This window comes from Periplaneta americana, chromosome 3 (genome assembly GCF_040183065.1).
Source record: "Periplaneta americana isolate PAMFEO1 chromosome 3, P.americana_PAMFEO1_priV1, whole genome shotgun sequence".
NCBI classification, from domain to species: domain Eukaryota; kingdom Metazoa; phylum Arthropoda; class Insecta; order Blattodea; family Blattidae; genus Periplaneta; species Periplaneta americana.
Window position 1 is genome coordinate 119,598,949 of NC_091119.1, and position 23,645 is coordinate 119,622,593.

General features: G+C 34.9%; 1 protein-coding gene across 1 annotated transcript in view; it reads right to left on the reverse strand.

Annotated features, from left to right (window-relative positions):
• Positions 1-23,645, reverse strand: part of LOC138696451 (adhesion G protein-coupled receptor B1-like) — a 78,805-nt gene that overhangs the window by 4,891 nt on the left and 50,269 nt on the right. The window contains exons 3-7 of the mRNA XM_069821438.1: positions 14,781-14,968; positions 14,288-14,452; positions 13,263-13,448; positions 6,443-6,553; positions 3,653-3,889 (exon numbers count right to left, since the gene is read on the reverse strand). Of these exons, the coding sequence (XP_069677539.1) occupies positions 3,653-3,889; positions 6,443-6,553; positions 13,263-13,448; positions 14,288-14,452; positions 14,781-14,968 (887 nt within the window). The remainder of the gene's footprint in view (positions 1-3,652; positions 3,890-6,442; positions 6,554-13,262; positions 13,449-14,287; positions 14,453-14,780; positions 14,969-23,645) is intronic.

Below are 23,645 nucleotides of genomic sequence, written 5' to 3' on the forward strand. Positions count from 1 at the left end.
ACAAATTTATTGATATTTAGTAAATTAAAAACAAGGGAAAGAACTTGATGAGCAATAAAAAAGGAACATGTACTTTTTTACGCGTTAATTAGGCAAGAAATATATTGAAATTCAGAAAGGAGAGTGCTCACCCTCATCCCACCCTCTTGCATTCCCCCTTATCAATTTTTTGTATTTTAAAATACATAATATAGTAGTATATTATTACAAATTATAGAGCAGTGAACATAAACTTCAACAAGATTTTCAGTTCTTTTTAAAAAATGATATGATTAAAGATGAAATATTTTTTGTACTTTTGTGTTGAGTGTATTCAACTTCTTCTGCTCCTCTTCCTGTTCTTTTTGTTTACATCGTGCTGCTTCCATCATACCTTGTGCCACCTGCAGTTGATGGGTATCATTGTTTTCAGTAACTTTCTGTAATCTCTGAAGAGATCAAATGCAGCTGCTTTTCTTTTCTTCTTCCATATTGTTAAGAGTCTTTTATGATCTGCTATCTCACCTCAATCTTTCTGAACTTTTTCTTTTATTTTTCTGAGATGTGTTTCTTCTTCTTTTTTTTCCTTTCCTTTACAGTCTCTTGCTCTTTTTTTTTTTCTTGTCTTTTAAGTACTTACTTATTGTTTTTCATGTAGCCCACTCTTGCACTTGCAATTAACTTCTCAGAGATAAGGTATGACATCCTTTACAGTCATAATGTCATTTAGAGTCCTTTCTGTTATTGTATGGTCGTCTGTAAGTGCCCACATAGAAACAGAAAATCTTTCTATGTCACCATTGCCACGAATTAGAATGAACACCAGCTTCAAAATGCTGCAAATGTTTGGAAATGACGGGCTGCCATCAGCGTTTTGGAGACTAAGATATGGCTCCAGCAAGAATCAATCCAAAATTATTTTGGAAAATCAGATTTAGGCTACTCAAGTCTTCACTCATCAAGCAAAAAATCGTGAGTAACATCTCCTTAGCAATGGTTACAAGATCTTGGAGTTTTTTTCAGTGGAATATTTTGCAGCGACAAACACGCAAATGCCTTCACTAGCTCTGATGACGCTGGATTTTTGGTAATGATAGTTTACAGCCAACAACAAAACGATTTTGAGATGCTTTCAGAAAATGCAACTTGTCAATTGCCTCATCTTCTTAACTTTCAACTTGGTACAAGCATTAAACTTCAAGCGGTAAAAGATTTTCTTCTTTGAAGAGTGCATCAAGCTCAAACCTAAAATCAGTGCAGTATCACTTGTATTCTAATGGTATACATACTCGTTCATTCAAAGCACACACAAGTTTCTCAAGTTCGGTCGACAAATCATGAACAAGTGGTAAAGAAATAATAAAGTACATTTTAGCTTTAATTGTTGGATCCTTCAGTAATGAGTGTATTTTCCTGTATGACGGTGATTCCAGTGTTACCAAGGGTCCCCATGGTAAATGAGTGAGATCACTGGTCAGGAAGAGTGAGATTCAAGGAAAATGAGTGAGACAACAAATTTCTTATATAATATCCATTTATTTTATAATTAATTATTAGCAAACCACAACTTTTTTTATAATGCAAATTATTTTTATGTAATATTCATTAGTTTTGTGGGGGGAAAAACACAAAATAAGTTAATATATTCCAAATGTTGCACTTAATTCTAAACGATACAAATCTCACTTTTTATTAAAATGTGTTTTATTATACCATGTGTTGCTTTCTTAGCATTAGTCACCACTTCTTTTGGTGGTTTGAATGTGTGGCATGGCTCAGGGATGGCCATTTTCTTGATCAAGACAGATGATAATGTACCATCCACGATTAATGAAAGTCTAAAAGCTGTTTTGTTTTTCACTATTATAGAAAAGACACATTATTTGCTAGCATTAGAATATGGAATTATCAAAACCAATTTTGCAGCCTCAGATAGACTCTTGTACCTTACTTCTCCATTTGCTAATTTCAGCTGAGATAAATATGCTCAAATTACAACCGTTTGGTAAATGTACTGACTTACTTGCTCCTCATCTTGGACTTAGCACTTTCCCATACATCTTCAGGGATACTGTCTTGTTTTAAAATTTTGTAATCTACAACTGCGTGAGATTTCAGCTCACGTGCGTGTGAGCATGAGATCAGCCTTGAATCAGTGTGTCTCACGCATAATGCGTGAGACTTGGCAGGTCTGTGATTCAAAGATAGCATTTCCCTTCTTATTTTACCAGTATGTATTTTACAAAGAACAATTACAGCCCATTGTTCAATCAGGAACTCTTGCAGTTGTGTGTTTTTTTTTTTTTTTTTTTTTTAGAAAGGGGGTAGGTTTGATAAATGCATGTTTAGGAAGTTTGAGTTTATCTTAAACAGAAGACTGGTACAGTACTCTTCTATTCTGTATTCTGAAGGGTCAACCATCACAATAATGAAAATGTGCTACAATGAGCTCAGTTGAATTATTCCAATTTCTTCTAGATCTTGAAGAAAGACACTATGTAATTATACTGCGATTAATCCTTCAGAATGCAAAGAAAGTAGGCCTACTTGTTCATTAAACAGTCGCTACACTTTCTTGTTTACATTGGAATCATGAAGCTGAACGAAATGAAAGCAGTTCAATGAATGGTAAATTTATATCCACTAATGTCTAGTTGATCTTAGAATGTAATGTAATACCATATGCTTTCCCAAGAAAATATGTTTGCAAATACTGTGATACCACTTGACCCTTTCTACGAGATAGATTTCTTGAAGTTATCTGAAGTTTTTTTTTTTTCTCATTTGTAGTTTTCTCGTACCCATAATAGTAATAGTCTGAACTTAAATTTTCAATCATCTTGCCTTTAAAATGAGGAGTTACTGCATCAGTCAATAAGCAGTGTGCTTTCTTGGGACTTTAACTAAACTCCTTTGAGGCACTATCACAAGAAAACATAAACATTAAACATATCACCTATTCCTTGGCACTATGAAAACGTAGTTACATCTCACCGTTTTCAAACACTACATTAGTTCGGTAACTGTTACCTTGTCTCTTGGAAAATACAACCGAACTTGAGCTGATCCTCATGCAGTCACTGTTTCATGGTCTGGATCCATTTCTTGAGAACAGTTTTGTTGTAGAACTAATAACTGTAATCGCATTTGTTTCACCCCAAACATTTCTGAAGACAGTTTCTTATGCTAGAACATTCTTGAATGTTCCATGTTCCATAATCTTCCACAGTGTTCTAGAATATTCAACACTTTTCCAAAGTTTTCCAGGTCTTTAGAGAACTTTCAATATGTATACAATATCGAAATATCTAAAGTGAACCTTTGAGAATGTTCCTGTACTACTGTGCTAATCATTTCCGGAATATTCTATTTTACGGGATTATTCTATAAAATCTTAAGGTACTATACACTATAATATGTTATAGAATGAAGTCAGGTGCGATGCGAAACAAAAACAAAGAGTACAAACAGTGCTGTCACTTGAATTGCCAAAAAATTAACAGTAGTCAATTAGATATTTTCTATTTCATTCGGAAAAATTAACGTTATTTTCCCTGTCTTGTGTCCTCAGTGTGTACTATTTTCTCATATCCTATCCTATATATATATATATATATATATATATATATATATATATATTGTTTATCCTTTCCCCCCTGGTCAGGCCACTTACAAGAAATGAATTGGCTGCAGCAAATACCACGTGAATGGCGAGAGTAGTAGGATTTTCAAGTGCCAGTACACCCAGGAACCAGACTGTTGCGAAGAATGGGAGGAGCATTGCTGCTAGACGCAGAGATTTACGCAGATCCTCTTCACAGTTGCTGCCATGTACCATGAGGCAGAACTTGTGAATACTGTCACAGCGTGACAACTGCCTGAGTCCCAGTACAGAGAGGATGGTGTTAACCTTAAATCATAAGAATTCCTAGCTAAAATCAGCTTTTTAATGACCAGAATGTTTTATGGTGCAGTGTTTTCATTTTATCAGTCATTGTAACATAACTTCTCTGATTAACTTGGATACAACTTTGATATCTTGTGTAGGACTACTATAATGTACGGTGTAGTATATGTAGTATTTTTAACGGTGCCTACAGTTGCAGGGATTATTCAGCATCGAATCTCAATTTGGTCAAGAAATGGCAACAAATTTAGTCTGGAATCCTCTATTAGGAGCAGGGTTCTTTTACATGCTGCAAATGTGTGACATGAGCCTTCCAACTTTACTTCTCTCCAAGAGAAAACCATGCTAAGGACTTTATAGCCCTTTAAAATCCATTGCACTAAGTCAAGCCCCAGATGCAGTGACCAGCAACTGCTAGACAACCAGGACAATCAGTCACTGTAGAGTGCCACTGTTACATATATGAAGATGTATAAACAATCTGCAACTAGCAGTAGCTTTTGTTCTGTACCTTAAATAACTAACATTGCATTAATGTGTGCTGTTTAAAAAATGACTGTATTCAGGCATATATTTTTCCTATTTCAAACTTCTGACTGGAGAACATTTAGATAATTTGACATTTATTAATATGTTCTGAACTGAATTTGCTTGGAAACATATTGAAAATTATTTCTTGAAACTATTTGTCATTAAAAAATCAAGAATAATACTTTCAAAGCTGGTTTCGAAATAATTAAGTACTTTTCTACCGAAACTTCAGATAAAGACCATTTCTTTTTGTGGAAAAAATGTTGACACTTCATATTCGTAATTCCCATGTAGATTTATTGTAAACTAACCATATCCGCACATTTTGCTGCACTTGTTACAAATAAATATAGCTAATTGAATTTAATCTATTATATTATCAAATAGAGCTTTGTTATTACTTAGTGAAAAATTAGCTTATTATAAGTTGTACCAGTCATTTGCTCCTGAATTACTTTCAAAGTTGTATTTAGTGGGTCCTAACTTACTTTGCATACCAATTTTCACAGAAAACTGTTCAGTCATTGTAGAATGAAGTGGTAACAAACATACATACATACATACTTACTTACAAATGGCTTTTAAGGAACCCGAAGGTTCATTGTCCTCACATAAGCCCGCCATCGGTCCCTACCCTGTGCAAGATTAATCCAGTCTCTATCATCATACCCCACCTCCCTCAAATCCATTTTAATATTATCCTCCCATCTACGTCTCGGCCTCCCTAAAGGTCTTTTTCCCTCCGGTCTCCCAACTAACACTCTATATGCATTTCAGGATTCGCCCATACGTGCTACATGCCCTGCCCATCTCAAACGTCTGGATTTTAAGTTCCTAATTATGTCAGGTGAAGAATACAATGCGTGCAGTTCTGTGTTGTGTAACTTTCTCCATTCTCCTGTAACTTCATCCCTCATAGCCCCAAATATTTTCCTAAGCACCTTATTCTCAAACACCCTTAACCTATGTTCCTCTCTCAGAGTGAGAGTCCAAGTTTCACAACCATACAGAAGAACTGGTAATATAATTGTTTTATAAATTCTAACTTTCAGATTTTTGGACAGCAGACTGGATGATAAGAGCTTCTCAACCGAATAATAACACGCATTTCCCATATTTATTCTGCATTTAATTTCCTCCCGAGTGTCATTTATATTTGTTACTGTTGCTCCAAGATATTTGAATTTTTCCACCCCTTCGAAGGATAAATCTCCAATTTTTATATTTCCATTTCGTACAATATCCTCGTCACGAGACATAATCATATACTTTGTCTTTTCGGAATTTACTTCCAAACCGATCCCTTTACTTGCTTCAAGTAAAATTTCCGTGTTTTCCCTAATCATTTGTGTATTTTCTCCTAACATATTCACGTCATCTTCATAGAGAAGAAGCTGATGTAACCCGTTCAATTCCAAACCCTGCCTGTTATCCTGAACTTTCCTAATGGCATATTCTAGAGCGAAGTTAAAAAGTAAAGGTGATAGTGCATCTCCCTGCTTTAGCCCACAGTGAATTGGAAAAGCATCAGATAGAAACTGACTTATACGGACTCTGCTGTATGTTTCACTGAGACACATTTTAATTAATCGAACTAGTTTCTTGTGAATACCAAAGTCAATAAGAATATCATATAATACTTCCCTCTTATCCGAGTCATATATACGTACAGACATACAAACAAAAATTTAAAAAATGCGATTTTTGATCTCAGGATAGTTTATTGTACATGTTAACACCAATTATTTTTTAAAAAGTAAAAATTGCCAGAAAAATTAAGTTATAATTTTATTATTAGTATAGATATGTAATATCAACGAAATCCTTCCACTATGTTAAATGAAAATGCTGTACACAGCTTCCTTGTCACAAAATCACTGAAAGATGCTAAAAAACTTGTTTTTCCATCTAAACCTCAAATACATTTTTGATCAAATACTTTCTTCGTATATTGTATAGTACTGAAACAAGAAGAGTACATATTATTTATAAATATAGGCCATGCAAATGAGGAAATAAACATACCACGATAAGTGAAGCAACAGGTGCCATGTAGGACAGCAGCATTCCTCTTACAACTGACATCCAACAATAGCGGTGTGTTTCATAGCCTTTTGGATTCAGGGCATAGCACATCTGCGCACAAAATGACGAATATGTTAATTCAAAGGTAGTCCTTTACTTAATAAATCTTTTAGACTACGATATGTATTCAGAGCCAACAATAATTAGGCCCATAATATGTCGATAATGAAGCAAAAGTGGAATAACAGTGACACAGGAAACTGAAGTATCTACCTGGAGAAAGTAATCTTTAACTGTCGTTTTTTCACTAAAGTTCTTACAAAATTGGCCTGAGATCGATCCCTATGCTCTATAATGAAGAACCACTAGTTGCGATTCACTTAATGTTGGAAGTAATATAAAACTTATTTTCAAATTAAATTGTAACTTTAATTACAAACTAAAGAAATTATAAGTACGGGTATAATATTGCATCAGCACTACTGTGGACAGATATTTGTCATACAGTTGAACTTAGTTATAATGTCATTGAAGGGACTAAAGAAATGATGTATGGTAACAATAAACAAGTGTCGTTATAAGAAGTATCATCATCATCATCATCATCATCATCATCATCATCTGCCTTCCAGGTATTAGGTCAAGTGGCCTGTTACAGTATCACTCCAGCACTTCAGAGGTCTACCCAAATTTCTTTTACCTCGTGGTTGGTAACGTAGTTGCAGAGGAATCCTGATAAGAGACATCCTTAATACGAGTACATGTTGTTTTTAGTTATGATAATTATGAATTTGAAATGGAGATTGTCCAACTGTTGAAGTATTAAACACTACTGAATTTGTTCCAAGATAGGTTGCATTTGTAGTTCTTCTGAAATGTCTGTATTGCATTTGTAATCTAAAAGAAAAGTAGCCAACTGTGCGCTGCATTAAACCCCATTACTGCTGCCACTTTTAAAAATAAAATACTGTGCGACACAGTAGAAAAGAATTAAATAATATAATGTACGATAAATGAAATCCATGTAGTACAATTAAGAAGAGCTCTGTAACTTACTTTTTTGTGCTTCCACTTTGCAAAATACTGCTTCCTTTATAAGTATATGATTTTCAGTTATTCCATTAAGCAAACCAAATTCACAGTTCATATTAGTTTTCTTTTTATCACTTTCGAATTATTTTATACATTCATTTTATCTTCCACCCTAAAAACTTTTATTTTCATAGCACATTGCTCCATTGTGTACATATATGTCACACCTATTTGCAAACTCATGTCGGATTGGTGTCGGGTAGAGTTCCCGGGTAGCTTAGTTGGTAGAGCATTGGTACATTTAACCAAAGGTCCCGGGTTTGATACCCGGCCGGAACAATTTTTCCTTCGAAATTATTGAAATCAACTTTACAGGGAGTTATACTTGAAAGCTTGATTTGCATAATACACGTCACTGTTCGTTAACAGAAAACCACAATTTAAGTCATACAGAGTTAGTGTGCACTCAATGTTGGTTGCTTGACGATTGTCAGCCCACTTTGAGGTCTGTGGATATAGAGGGAAAAATTGGATCAGTGTCGGGTAGAGTTACCGGGTAGCTCAGTTGGTAGAGTATTGGCACATTTAACCAAAGGTCCCGGGTTCGATACCCGGCCCTGGAACAATTTTTCCTTCGAAATTATTCAAATCAACTTTACAGGGAATTATGCTTGATTTGCATAGTACACGTCACTGTTCGTTAACAGAAAACCACAATTTAAGTCACACAGAGTTAGTGTGCACTCAATGTTGGTTGCTTGATGGTTGTCAGCCCACTTTGAGGTCTGTGGATATAGAGGGAAAAATAGGATCGGTGTCGGGTAGATTTCCCAGGTAGCTCAATTGGTAGAGCGTTGGTACGTTTAACCATAAGTCCCGGGTTCGATACCCAACCCCGGAACAATTTTTCCTTCAAAATTATTCGATCAAATTCTTATTTAAAATTTCGCACCATAAATGCAGAGTTGTTATTGGTTTGGTTTACCGATGTATTGGTGCTTAGTTCCTCAGAGAGGACTGCTGTTGCAATCGCCAGAACTAATTCTGTAACAGGGCAATTAAACTACAACGTATTTATCTTATAATAGATGCTGAAAATGTTGATCTTCTTGTCCACACAAGTGGAATATCGCGAAAATATATCCTTGCTCACTCTCTCCAGTTCTTCCAATAAAATTCTTGTAATTTCTAATTCAATGTTATCTCTCAGTTCCTGAAGTGCATGTGGATTGGACTGTTACATTAACCTTTAGAAGCCAGAAGACTTATACCACTACTGCACGAAAATTTCTAACTGTTAAGCAGGAGTACGTATACCTGCATAATCGGGTAAATTCGTGTTGGATTCGTTAGCCGAACAGTTTAAAGTGCACAAGATATGTCCGACCAGCATATCATGCCTAAGATCGCAGATTCACGTCCTGGCTACTGCAGTCAATTGAGCCTGCAGTAAAGGATGGGGAAGGCCCTGTAAAACAATCGGTGTAATGGTATGCATGGAAGCTGACGAGGTTTCAGTTGACTGCAGTTGAAATGATTTTGCTCCTTTTTTTAAGAAAAAAAATACAAAAAAAATTTCTTTTAATTATTTTAATCAAGTGCAATGTCCTTAATGTTATATAAAATTAAAGAATATCGACGTATTTTATATATAATATACAATTTATAACATATTATATCCAGTGAGAGAAGTGAGATGGTAGGCGCCAGTATGGCATATGGCAGCGTTTCTCAAACTATGGTCTGCGGACCACCTGTGGTCCTCGAGGTCTGCCCTTGTGGTCCTTCAAAAAAGACAGAAGAAAAAATAAAATTCAAACGAATTGCATATAACATTATAGCTGAAAATCTCAGAGTTTGGAAATGACACATGGCAATCGCCTTTCACTTTTTCTCTCAGTACTGACATTTTATGAATTTTATTACCCTACTCGTCTACCGACTTCCCACTCAACTCTCAGCAACAAAAGGGAGATTTAAAGCACTATGAACGTGGTGTTTCTCGCCATCTTTTCCCTGCACATCTGGCGCCGCTCCTGTAAGCCAGCCAGCAACTACCCAAATTCATAACAGAAGACCAAAGTACCGAACTTTTTCATGTATTTATAACTTTCTTAATAGTTTTGCTGACACCCAATCTGCACATTGAAATGGTCACGGACTGTACGCCGTACACCAATAATACAACTCAGGTCACAATTTGAAATTTATTTTCCAAGTAAATATGACGAATTTTCATGGGTTCGTGATCCTTTTCATCGCGATATTAAAATAACAAACTTTCAGTGAGTGAAAGAGAACAGTTAATTGAAGTCTCGAGTGACACCGGACTTAAAATGAAATTCCAAGCGAAAGGTATGGTTAATTTCTGGACCACATCACAAGTGAAAAGAGAATATAGTGAACTGTACAATGGTGCTTTAGAGATTATAATTCAGTTTGCTTCTACGTATCTGTTTTAGAAAGGGTTTTCATTACTAACTCTAATAAATACAAAGTAGGCTACAGAAATCGACTCGATGTCTTTGACAATCTCCAACTTAACCTTACCAACATATGTCCAAATATAGAACAACTGTGCAAGAATCGGCAGGCTAATCCATCTCATTAATGTGAGTACCAACATTTATTTTTTTTTTTTTTAGTTAATAAGTTAAAGATTATCCAAACTCTAATTGCCTTGAATTATTAAAAAAACGAAAATTAATTTTCTTCTATTAACATTAACTTAATTAGTGTTAATACTAATATAAAATCAATTGAATTAAATCAATTTTAATTAATTAATTCTATTTTAAAATATAAGTAATCTGAAAGTTAGAATTTATAAAACAGTTATATTACTGGTTGTTCTGTATGGTTGTGAAACTTGGACTCTCACTTTGAGAGAGGAACAGAGATTAAGGGTGTTTGAGAATAAGGTTCTTAGGAAAATATTTGGAGCTAAGAGGGATGAAGTATCGGAGAATGGAGAAAGTTACACAACGCAGAGCTGCATGCATTGTATTCTTTACCTGACATAATTAGAAACATAAAATCCAGACGTTTGAGATGGGCAGGACATGTAGCACGTATGGACGAATCCAGAAATGCATATAGAGTGTCAGTTGGGAGGTCGGAGGGAAAAGGCTTTTGGGGAGGCCGAGACGTAGGTGGGAAGATAATATTAAAATGGATTTGAGGGAGGTGGGATATGATGGTAGACACTGGATTAATCTTGCTCAGGATAGGGACCAATGACGGGCTTATGTGAGGGCAGCAATGAACCTCCGGGTTCCTTAAAAGCCAGTAAGTAAGTAAGTATTTTAAAATATAAGTATACTGGTATTAAAATATGCTACACAAATGATAAATTTGCTTTCGAAGGGGAAAAGAGTAAGGTGGTCCCCAGAACTGTTTTGACTTAAAAAAGTGGTCCCCACTTCAAAAAAGTTTGAGAAACGCTGGCATATGATTTCTATGGCAAGAAAACGTACTGTTAGTGCAAAATGACATACCGTCACTGAAAAAATTTGTTTTTACATTCCTTCACAGCAAAGAGTACTATCTGTTTACTTCGTAGATCTAAACCAAAGCCTTCTAGAACTATATTTAACGTGTATTTAGACAGGTTTATTTGATAAGTAAACTCCTGGAATGCTTACAGGTAGCATTTCAAGTACCGGTATAGAAAACTGTGGCTTGTAGCTTGTGGTGGCTATTGTTGCCAATTTAGTGACTAGGTAGCATACCAACTCTGGTTTTTTCCCACTTTCCTTACTGATTATATCACGTCATGAGTATAATACTAGTTATACCACTATAATGGTAGCTTGGCTCTTAAAGGTTAATGAACTGATGGTAAAATATGGTCCTATTATTCTTCTAGCACTAATGGCACACCAGACGCCAATTTTCTGATCATAGTGTGAGATTTGATGCAGTACCGGTGTTTAATAAATAAAATAAAAGAAAAAGAATTACTTTAACGATAATATAGGGAAATGGGATGCAATTTAAAAAAAATGGGACATTTGGCGTCCTGAGCATACCCCCGTAAGAGTGAATTTTTTTAAGCAGGTCTTCTCTAGATCTCAGTTCTTCAGCAAATTTTTGACAGGTCATGTTGAAGTTGATTAAGGTACCAAGCATGGCTCGAACATTTCTACACTCATTCTGCATTTTTGGGATATCCACATCATGCTCAATGAAGAAAAAACTTTCAATTGAAACATTACTTTCAAGAAGACACAGAGATAGTTCAATCAACAGAGAATCATTTTCTTAGAAAAAAAATAACTAAATAAAATTCCATTCCATTTTGAGCAAAGGGTAGCATTTTCTTCATTCCACTTTGCCATTTTCTCTGAAGCCACATATTTCTTCAAGCAAGAAATTTCATCAAATAAATTATCTTCATCCATGTCAAATCCATTTACTTTGAAGAAAAATAATGGACAGCCTTTTCAAATTTTTCCATTTCTAGAGGATGTTTCAGCAATATACGGTAACTAAATTTCGTAAATATCTAATTTTGTGAAAGAATAACACAGGAACTGGAATATTCAACAACATTTTCATAAAATTGGTAAGAGCCACTGAGAATTCTCAAGAACCACTTCTAAAGATGCCCTAAGTTTTCAATTAATGATGGAACACATTTTTCTTCTTTCTTGGAGTTTAGTTTTTTTATTAATTTACATACACATAACAATGTGGAAAACTCAATTGCAGTTACGTCGTCACCTACAGTTTTGATTATGGCATGATAAAGCTGTGAAGTTGCATTGAGAATACTTATCACAGCAATGTGCAAGAATCATTAAACCATATTAATAAATAAAAAAAAAAAATCCGGGGATATCTGGGAAAAATTGTTAAATTCAGGGACATTCCGGGGACAGAAAGCAAAATTCGGGGACTGTCCTTGGGAAATGGAGAAAAGTGGTAACCTTAGGTTAGCTTCCATTCTCTTTGTTTTGATGTGATGTTTCCAGGTTAGGCATTTATCTAAATGCAGATCAAGTATTTCACAGTTGTGGCTTGACGAAGTTCTATATTGTCTTGAGACATTTCTTCATAGGCAAGGTGAATGTGATATGTTTTTATTTAGTGCAGTTGAAAACAGATGGTTATCAGGATGTTACTATGCCTTTCTTTCCAAAGTATATTTCTCTAGTTAACAAAAAGTATTAAGACTAGGCCTATTAAGCCCTTGCAGTGTTTGCATGGTCTAGTCTAAAGCAACAGAATGTCACGCAGATGGCTCTGGTTCGCAAGCAGACAAAGTCGCATTTGGTGTTTTTCTTGGAGTCTGTATAATTTTCAAACAAGCTCTAGCTTCTTATTTTAGAAAAAATAATGTTTAAACAAAAGTTGCTCGATTTGTTGAGAAGGACCAGAGAAAAAAATATATACTGCATATAATCCATCATTTCATTCAAAATATTAGAGCTGTCTCTGGAGTCTCATGAGTGGGGCCCAACAGAATGCCACCAATGACGCATATTGAAAGGCCTCCCCATTGAGATTTGGAAAAGTCAGCATTTATTTTTATTGCTCCATTGAAGAGAAACTAACGTGTGTGTGTGTGTGTGTGCGTGCGAACATGTGTCAGGCAACAGGCAAAAGAAGCATTTTAAATTATTTCCTCAGCGAGGTACCGGTAGATGCCCAACAGTCCCCCCTTCCATAGCTACTACGATTGTCATTTATGTATTTGATTTGAACATAAATCAAGCGAAAGGTAAAACACAATAGAAGAAATACCAGTATATAAAACCTTGTTACCATAGTATTAAAGTCTTACCAGTACAAATATGGCAGGAAGAAACCATGCTAGCCCACAATGCAGACGAAGTCCTAAGGGTCTGTTGTTCTCAGTGAGGCGTCGATATGCAAGCAACCCAATTGAGAACAGCCAGAAACATGCAACGAGGTGCAGATAATGAAGTAGTAGCGCCACACTCTCACACCAACGCTGTTCTCCAGTTGCCTTAACATTTAGAATAACGATTATGCAGTGGAACTTAAAAATTGTTTGTATTAATTTGTCGTTATAAATATATCTTCCATCATGTTTCATATTATAGTTTGCTTTCTTTAGAGTTCTCTCTCTTTTGCGTATTTTATAATAATAATAATAATAATAATAATAATAATAATAATAATTATAATAATAATAATAATAATAATAATAATAAGGCGAGACGAACTTGTGAGAATAGTCGAATCCGTATAAAACAGGGATGTCCAATTTTGAAAACTTATTAAATTTATTAATATACCATACGTAACTTAGAAGTCTGATTGGTGTAATATGTAACTAATCGGCGATGTATGCAATGGAGAGGGGAAGAACTGCCACCCTACCCATTATCTCCTGGCTTAGTTGTCCCATAAGTGGTGTCATGTTGGTATCACTTGTGAAGTTTAGACCTGTCTTCGGACAGTTGATTAAACAACAATGTAACATAATACATAAGTTTTAATCCAATGATGCACCATGGATTCGGGTATAATTATTATTATGATCAAGATGCAAGACAAGCAACTCAGTATATCCAAGTATTGAGCTATATCGAATGAGGATAATAATAATTTTATGTATGGTATTCTCTATCTAGGATTCTATCCCCCTCATCATTGGAAGTCTTAATTAGCACCCTGTATGAGCGATATAATTCCAAACCTGTAGACTATTATTTATTATAGGTACTGGTAAATAATAGTGTACTTAGAACTATTTGTATATACTAGAAGAAGTACCGGTAGGCCTATTCTGTATAGTAACTTATCTATTCAATGAAAATATTTCTAACAAACATTACTAACCTGTATGCCAAGCATAAAGATCAGGCTGCTTGCGGATAACGATAATTCAGTGTTGATCAATACAAATGTCGCAGGGTCATGTGGATGTAGACGCAATCTGCGTAATGCAGTTGCCAAACACAAGAACTGAGCTATCAAAGAAATAGCAGCTCCAATGATCAGCACCTGTAACATGTGTTTTTTTTTTAATTATTGTTTGAATGTATTCTGATTTTCAATTAAATTTATTTTAATGGACTCTCTCACTTTCAATATTATTAGATTATAGTATGATATTAATACGAGTATCTTGTTAGTGAATTAGTGAGTTTATGTTATTTGTAGGCATTGAATAAAATATATCAGTATGGTATTGTTGATTCTGGACAATTTTCTTATAGTTTTGTTATAACCGAATTATGATTTCGTTTCGTGTCTTGTTTTAGTAGATACTGGCACATGAATCTTTAATCACAATCTCTGACCTAGACACAACATTGTTTTGACAGAATACCTGGTTATTTGCTGCTCCTTCTGTACGTGATGAGGATCCGAAGTAAATATACATGACACTATCAATGAGGTCATGATCGTGTAGGTCTGTGTCTGCTAGACTGTCATCCGGCAACACTACTTCTTCAACTTCACTTCTTCTCCTGGTAACTGTTAGTCCTGGGTCTGGAATAACTCCAGGTTCATATCCTGGGAAAAGTGACATATTCACAAATTTATAATCATCCTATCATTGTGTCTTTGCTCTCATGAAGCAATATATTTCACAAGAAGACCAAAGATAACATTACTTATAAGAATTGCTTAAAAAAAAACAATCTTAATATACAGAGTGTCCCAAAAAATGTATACACTCTTTAATAGCTCATAACTAACTCACTTTTTAATATTTTTTCATGTGTGACCGCTTAAAATAATGGCTGAAGTCAGACTAAACATTGAGGAAAGAAAATTCATTCTAAAGTGCTACTGAAACACGGAGAACATAGGTGAAGTGCAAAGATAGTAAAATGGAGTTTCGACGAGCTGCACCAACACGACTCACAATTACTCTTTTGCGAGATAATTTTGAAGATGAAGTAACTGTTCAGAATGTCCATAAGAGCAATTCCGGAAGACCACGAACATCCATCAGCCACACAAGAGAAAGAGAAATCATCGAAGGGTTTCAGCAGTCTCCTAGAAAATCTCATCAGCAAGCGACTCGTGAGATAGGACTTCCAAAATCGAATGTCCATCGCGTTTTGAAGCGTGCTCAATGGAAAAGTTTTATTCCTAGATTAGTCCACGCTCTCAATGAAGATGATCATGACCGGAGAATTGAATTTTGTAAGTGATATACCAAACAAAATGTGTGAGGACAATCAATTTCCATACAAGATTGTTTGGAGTGATGATGCCACGTTTAAGTTAAATGGCTTAATTAATTGTCACAATTGCACCTACTTGGCAGCTAACAATCCTCCTCTGATAGTGGAATACCATGTGAACTTACCAGGAGTTACAATGTGGTGTGGTTTGTCAGTATTTGGTTTAATTGGACCTTTCTTTTTTGATGGTACCGTGACTAGTGCAATTAACCTCAACTTGCTACAGGAATCCGCTATGCCAAGCATCCAAGAGATGTTTAGGAATGAAGAATGGTACTTCCAGCAAGATGAAGCACCTCCCCAGTACCATCGCGATGTGAGGACCTATTTTAACGGCCACCTGCAGAACAGATGGATAGGACAAAGAGGTAGTACCAAGTACTCCCCTCGCTGACCGAATTTGGCTCTGATGGACTTTTTTCTATGGGGACATGTCAAGCACAATGTTTATGTTTATAGCACAAAACCAGCTATAGTCGATGAGTTGAGAGCAGCCATTGAAAGAGAACATGCCCAAATACCAATCGAAATGATTAGAAATGTTTTGGATTCCATCAGTCAGTGTTATCAGCTGTGCCTAAACCACAATGGCCAACAATTTGAACACTTTCAATAAATGGCTGGTTTCTACATTGATTCACATTATTTTTAATTTTGAAACTTTTCTGTATCATAATAATTCTTAATGTTATAGTCATTCAAAGAGTGTATACATTTTATTGGGACACTCTGTATTTGATATATCAGTATAACGATATATTTCCTGACAAAAATAGCTGCTTTACAAAGGATACCATACCTTCCCATTTTAAATTAGAAGGAAATAAAAGTGCAGACGTTTTGGCAAAGAAAAGAACAACAACAATCCAACAAAGATTTCGTATTTTTCAGCAAAATTATTGTTGTTGTTTAGTCAATTGTCCGAAGACAGTGACGTCAATAAGGCATCACTCATGAGACAACTAAGCCAGGAGATATTGGGATAGGGTGGCCAGTTCCTTTCTCCTTTCATTGCATACATTGCTGCCTAGTAACTTATTTCACTAATCAGACTTAAGATGCAAAAATATTAATAAAGAAAAATTATAAAGACAATATTAAATAAGAATAAAGAAGTTAGTGAAGTGTTGGTGCGAAATTTTAAATAATAAAAATTTGATTCTTAATTCTTATAGCAGTGGTTATTTTCAGACTAGTAACTGGACATGACTGTTTGGCACCTCATCTCTTCAGAATTGGAATTTATACATCATTAAAATTTGTTCTCTCCAGAGAAGAGATTCAACTATGAACTTGCAGCACAAATTAAACTGCGAAACTATCAGTATTTCAGATAAGACTGTTAATAAAATCACAGACATTTACTGGTACCAGTATGTTAGAAAACAAGATGAGCATTTGATTAATGAATTAATATTTCCTAACTGGAAACAGGCATGAATATTCTATCCAAAAATAACTTTTAGGCCTAATTAGCCAATAATGTATATCATTAGCTGCATTATAAGTTCAGCATATTGACTTCCCAATTTGGAAACCGAGGTTCAAATACAGACATCCCAATTTTTTTTGTTTTTTTCTTACATTAAAGACGAAATTTAATCAGTATTCTCGGATTGTTCCTATTCTCTATGCTACTATAAATCGTCGCATGGCGAACAAAACCTCGTAATTCCAAAAATAAAAATTTTACAGGAAAAGCAAAAAACTATCTAGATAACCAGGTTTTTAGGCTTCCACAACGAAACACTGCTATGTTGCAATAAAATCAGTCCTCTTGATGATGAGGTATCTGATTTTATATTACTGTTTCATTTTGAGCCGTAAATGGAGTTACGTGTTTTTGTTTCTTCACTTCCCAACCAAAAATGGACTGACGAGGTTTTGAAAGTAAAATTGGTGGGATAATTATTATACTACTAATAATTCTAAACACAGTTCTTACGTTTATTACACACTATATTTATTGAAAATCATATAATAATACAAGAAATGAAAAAAAATCTAACATCCATTTAGGTCGGCCTCGGTACCGTAGTTGGTATAGTGCTGGCCTTCTATGCTAGAGGTTGCGGTTTCGATCCCGGCCCAGGTCGATGGTATTTAAGTGTGTTTAAATGCGACAGGCTCATGTCAGTAGATTTACTGGCATGTAAAAGGACTCCTGCGGGACAAAATTCCGGCACACCGGCGATGTTGATATAACCTCTGCAGTTACAAGCGTCACTAAATAAACCGTAATTTAAAATTTTAACATCAATTTAGACAAAAAATATGTAAAGTATGGAACAAAAAAAAACTGGAAATTAAAGCATTTAATAATTAATTTGAATTGTTAAACTTTTATATTTCAATCAATTATAGTAGACTATAGACCAAAACCAAGGTAACTTCTACCATTTGTCTTTAAGATGCCCACATGATTTATCTGAACAAACATGAGGCAAATTATTGTAAAATGGATGGAAATCACGTGGTATTACACTCTTAAGTTGTTGTAAATGTACAAATTGCTCTGTGTTAACTTTGATTGGCTCATTGCATAGTTCTGGCACTGAGGTATCTGCTTTGTTCTGGTTGTTCATGCTCTTTGGAAGCGGTTGCCATTCATCCTCATAAAGATGTTTGTAGTCAATTACTGCACTAGGATTATAGCGACGATATTTGAGGTGAGTCACAGTGGGATCACCAGATTTATTCCCAGGGCGAATAGGGCGATGACAAGCCCTGAGGAATATGCAATCAAGATACACTGTCTCATAGGGTTTGGGGTTCTTCCGAACAGTGGCACACACCTCAAATTAAACAGCAGGAGTGAAAATCTGCCTATTCTTAAGTTTTCTTTCTATTGTTGGTACATAGAGTTACACTCCATCTGAGTGTGACCCTTTCCAAGAAACGTTTGGACCACTGTAATGTTTTTTGCGCATGGCAAGTGTCTCAAGAGCATTCGCTAAAATGGAGTTTCTATGTTGATAAGTACAGCCGTCACTATACAAAATAATCTCTTTCTCAGTTTGATCTATTTTCGTGTCTATGAAATGTACTACGATGCTTGCAAATTCATCTGCGTTAAGACCTTCGTCTGACTCGTTCCACAGAAAAAGTATCCATCTTTTGAGTGAAGGTCAAATATGGTAAAGTTGTAACTTTCAACTTCGTCTTGTACAAGGATGCCTTCAGGAAAAGAGACAGCAAAATGGCTTATAGATCCATAGTACACACTTTTGTAGATCCCTTCTTGTCAGTCTCTGTCTCCTTACGTGCCTGATATTTTCGAAGAATATGTTGTGAATATTCTTTCTGTGTAATGTTTCCAGCCTTGTTTGCACAACAGAGATCGCATCGATCTTTTTTTGGAGAGAAAAGGCTAAGACTTTCTTCCTCAAATTCCATTAAAAAATTTCATTGATGCTTCTTGTAACTCTTTTAGGGCACAGTATTTCTTAAACTCTTCGAAGAGAGCAATTTTTGATTGCCAATTTGTCTCAAGATATAGTTCCTGTGTTGTGGATCTACATTAATATGACTCCACTTACGTTAAGTTTTGTAGAAACTGTTTTGCACTGTTGCGCTCTGCCTGGTTATGAGAACCACGAGGAGAAACTTAAGATTTTGGGCGTTTCTCGTATCATTTTTTCATCCAGTTCCTTACACTACATTTTCCAAGGCAAAGTGTATTAATAAACATGGTTTCACAAACCTCTATCCTTTTACCATTAATTAATAAATGAAAATGCAACATGAAAGATCTATGGGGTGTTTGTGCTGTAGTAGGCTATCTCTGCGACGTTTAACATTCACATACTCAACATCCTTGTTCGTTGTAACCATTAACTAAAATGTGGTCGTACCGGACAAAACCCAGCATCAGAAATTAATGATAATTGTTGAATAATGATAGAATACTGATGAACACATCCTGGAGTTACGAGTTTTTGAAGGTTTAATTTTCTTGCCCTGGTAATACGAGTTTTTGATATTGCATTGTAGATGCTTGTAGGCGAAGAGGCATATACTGGTTAAAGGGTTTGGGCTACCGCTGACCCTATTATTACACAAAATATATCTAACAATTACTTTAATTTTAATTACTATGGTAAAACTAATAATACAAAATTATTACATTATGTTATATTATAAACTTTTTCTTTTGTAATTTCCTTGGGCTACCGCCGGTAGCCCTGGTAGCCCGCAAAATACGCCCCTGTGTAGGAGTGACTTAGACGTTAGAGTCTTCGCCGAGAGATGTAGTAGCATTGCAAAAGCCTGATTATGAAGAAAACGCATTTTTGAGCCAGGGTGGAGTTACGAGGTTTTGTTCGCCATGCGACGAAATAACCAAACCGATGGTTTTAACTTTCCTAACATAATCAAGCAAGGGTAATTTTGTCTGCTATGTCAATATTCAACTACGACGTGGTTGTGTTTTGTATGTGTGCATTGATTCGTGTGATGATCTGCTCTCGTTTTAGTGTTGTGTTGTGTACTGTACAAATGTGTCAAAATGCACTTCTCATAATGCGTATTTTTCTTCTGCAAATCATCAGATACCGGAGATAATAAATGTAGGCATAAATATGTGTCTTCATCAGTTCGAAGATAATTTCGAAAAATCAACGTAAAAGTCTGATATGTTGAAAATATGTGTTAGAAATATGTATTAAATCTACCATTTTCAATTAAGTTTTGTCATTAATCAAGTCTTGTAGCATTATTTTAACGAAACCTGAATGCCTAACAATGGAACGATTTAAAATTCAAAACAAGCTCAGTATTCGCTTCCTTCACGTTTAGCTCAGTTCTTACAGTTTTGCAGTGCAGTGCAGTCCGAAGTGCGGAAATTTGTTCAATATGAATCTGGAAAAATGATATGTAAGTTCTTTTCGTGATGAGTGGTTGACAAATGATAAGTACAAGGTCTGGTTTAGTGAAAGGAGTGGATTAACTTTCTTGCTGGTGTAAAGTGTGAAATTATACATTTACAATTGAGTTAAAGCTGTTAATACGCACTTGGATCAGAGAATCACAAAGAAAATTACAGTATACAAAGTAGGAATAATTCTATTCTGAAATTTATGTCCCACGATATTCAACTGAACGTAATAAAGTCACAGCAACTGAGTTGACTTGTGTGAAATATCAGTATTTCTACCGTTGCTTACGAGATTACACAAGCTGGGGCCTGTTTCATAAATACAGTAATAATATTAAGTAATAGCATTATAGTCATGAAAATAATGTTATTAACCGACTAAATTCTGTTTCATAAACGTTTTGCAAGAGTCATAAAATACGTACAGTAATATTATTAATTTCTTAATGAGCGCATTCTATCAGACTTCGGTTGCGAATGGTCATGCATGGTAAACAGTGGTTATAATGTGTTTGTATCGTTTGCAGCCAGATCACAGTATAAAGAAGATACAGTAGAGACAACTCTTGTCGGCACCTTTGATGTTGTTGGTACTAAAATCAAGCTCAGGGAGGTCTAATTCTCAATGAATCCAACCATGTCGCTAGTATCGGCAGAGCTAACAGCTGATTTTAGTGATCAGCTGTTCAGACATGCTAAACCTTCAGATGGAACTTTGTATTAACTGTTGTAATTATTCCTTTGTTCTGTAGTGATATTTGTGTTTTATTATGTAGATCTAATGAAAATTCATTTTTTTCTTTTCAAAATACATATAAAATTGCAGTGTTCATGATTTAAATAAAAGATACTATTAGCGAAGTGCTTACCGTTTCATTCTGTTTCTTCATATCCATTGCATTTCGTCTTGAATCACAATATGTTGTAAAATACATATATCAGGGAAACATTTAATAAATAAACAAGAATTTGAGGTAACCTGTTATAATTAAAAATGTATGTTCACTCTTTATATATGATGTAGGCTACTAATTGTAGGCCTAACTACCTACGTGTACAAAGAGGGCCTAATAATTATCTACTGCAATTTTTATCACATAACTACGTAATCCTTAAATCATTATGGACTGCTGCACTTGGTGGACAATGCTTAACTGGCAACAGTTAAATCCCGGTAACTTCTTTCACTTTTCCTTTACTGTATTAGGCAATGTTTGAATTACAATATTCTTACCTTGTTCCATTTTCCTAAAAATATATATATATATTGCAGTAACAACACATTTGAATTAACAAATTCTTACCTTCTTCCATTCTCGTGAAGGATTTTTTGTAGTCAGTAATACAAATTCTTAACTCCATTGCTAGACACAAGAGCCTACACCGACCCTAATTACGTCTTATAATTGTGTAATGGTCGAACTCAGAAAATAATTCCCTTGCAAAATTGGCTTATTACTATGGGAAAAAATCATTATGTATGTAAATTTTGACATTTTTTAACTCCATACGTATACTAATTACTTTTCTCTATACAAGCCTCGAACTCAGGAAATAATGCATTCACGGAGTTCAAACTACGGCATGTTACTACACGGGCAAGGGTCATTGCTCATATGAATTTTTGTACCTTTTCAATTGCTCTTTCATAGCTAGATCCAAGAGCTAGCTGTACACCAATGTAATCGGATGCAGCCGAGGTTATGTTTTCTTTCACTTATTTAGAGACATTCTATTCAACCGATACAGTTAGAAATTTTAATGTGTATGTTAATTCCAATTTGGAAACCAAAATCAATATCAATGTACAAAATATTACTGTCAATAATAGGAATAATCATGTAGTCCTAAGTATAACGTTACTGGTATGAAATAATATCCATCACTAATATAATGTTATTAGCTAGTCAACAAAATTTTATTATATCCATTGTTGCACTGCCATCGTGATCTAATACAGGCCGTAAGGCAGACCACGTGACTCGCTTAACAGCTGATCGCGAAAGGCGGTCTTTCAACCATATGAATTAGTTGCAGTGCATGAAGAATAACATATATTTCTCTGAAATGCAGTGTAATTGCGTCAGTAAAATTTTAAACAGTGATTGTGAGACGCTTGAGACACAATTTACTTGCAATTTAAGGTATAATATTATTTTTGGTGTGAAAATTACGTTGTTGCAGGCAAAGTTCGTATGTGTAATACCTGCCTTTATTTCGATTAAATATTGCGCCCTTATGTGGTTAAGTGAAATTTTGGTCTTATAAACAGTAGGCTAAATATGTGTAATAATATATACGTGAAAGTGAAACATTGACTGGCATGTAAAGTAAGTTGTGATTAGGCCTAAGTGCAGCGTTACCAATGTTACTCTTGTCTAATCCATTATTGTTAGTTTACCGTATTTGTCTTATTAAATTTAAATTATTGCTCCCTTTTTATTTGTGAATAACCTACATTATACGAGCAAATAAGACGACGTTTGATAATATACACAATTTGAACTAAAAACGAGATACATATAGTATATTACAAAAAATTATACCCTATAGTTTCCATTACTGTTACAGTATCTAGAATTGTAATTAGTTGAAATAAAGCACTCATGCTTCATTACGAAATTCTTGCACATTCATTTATGCACGTTTCAACAATTTTCAGTTGCATCGCTCGCATATTTTAATGTGTTGAAGTTATAGGTTATGTTTATTCTATCAGTACTTGCCTTATTTCCATATTCGCAATTATGCATTATAATTAAGCATAACGCTACGTATAACTCAAAAAATGCAATTTGTCTACACTTCAATTGTATTTATTCGTTTCATACGGTACTCCAGTCTGAAGTCTGATTAGTGTAATATGTTACTAGGGCTAAACTAGCGCTGAGGTAGTTCCCTTCGTATTCATACATCTTGCATATACAAATTAGTTCGGTTCGTTCAGGATTTTAATATGCCTTGCTTATAGGATCAAATGCATCTCCACAAAAAATAAATTCAACTGTTTTAGGTTCAGAAATTACCGGAACTATACCTCAGCGCTACTAAGTAATATAACGTATGTACATTTCATAGGAGGGAGTGTGGTGAATTTTCTACCTATAAGTAAGGACGGTAA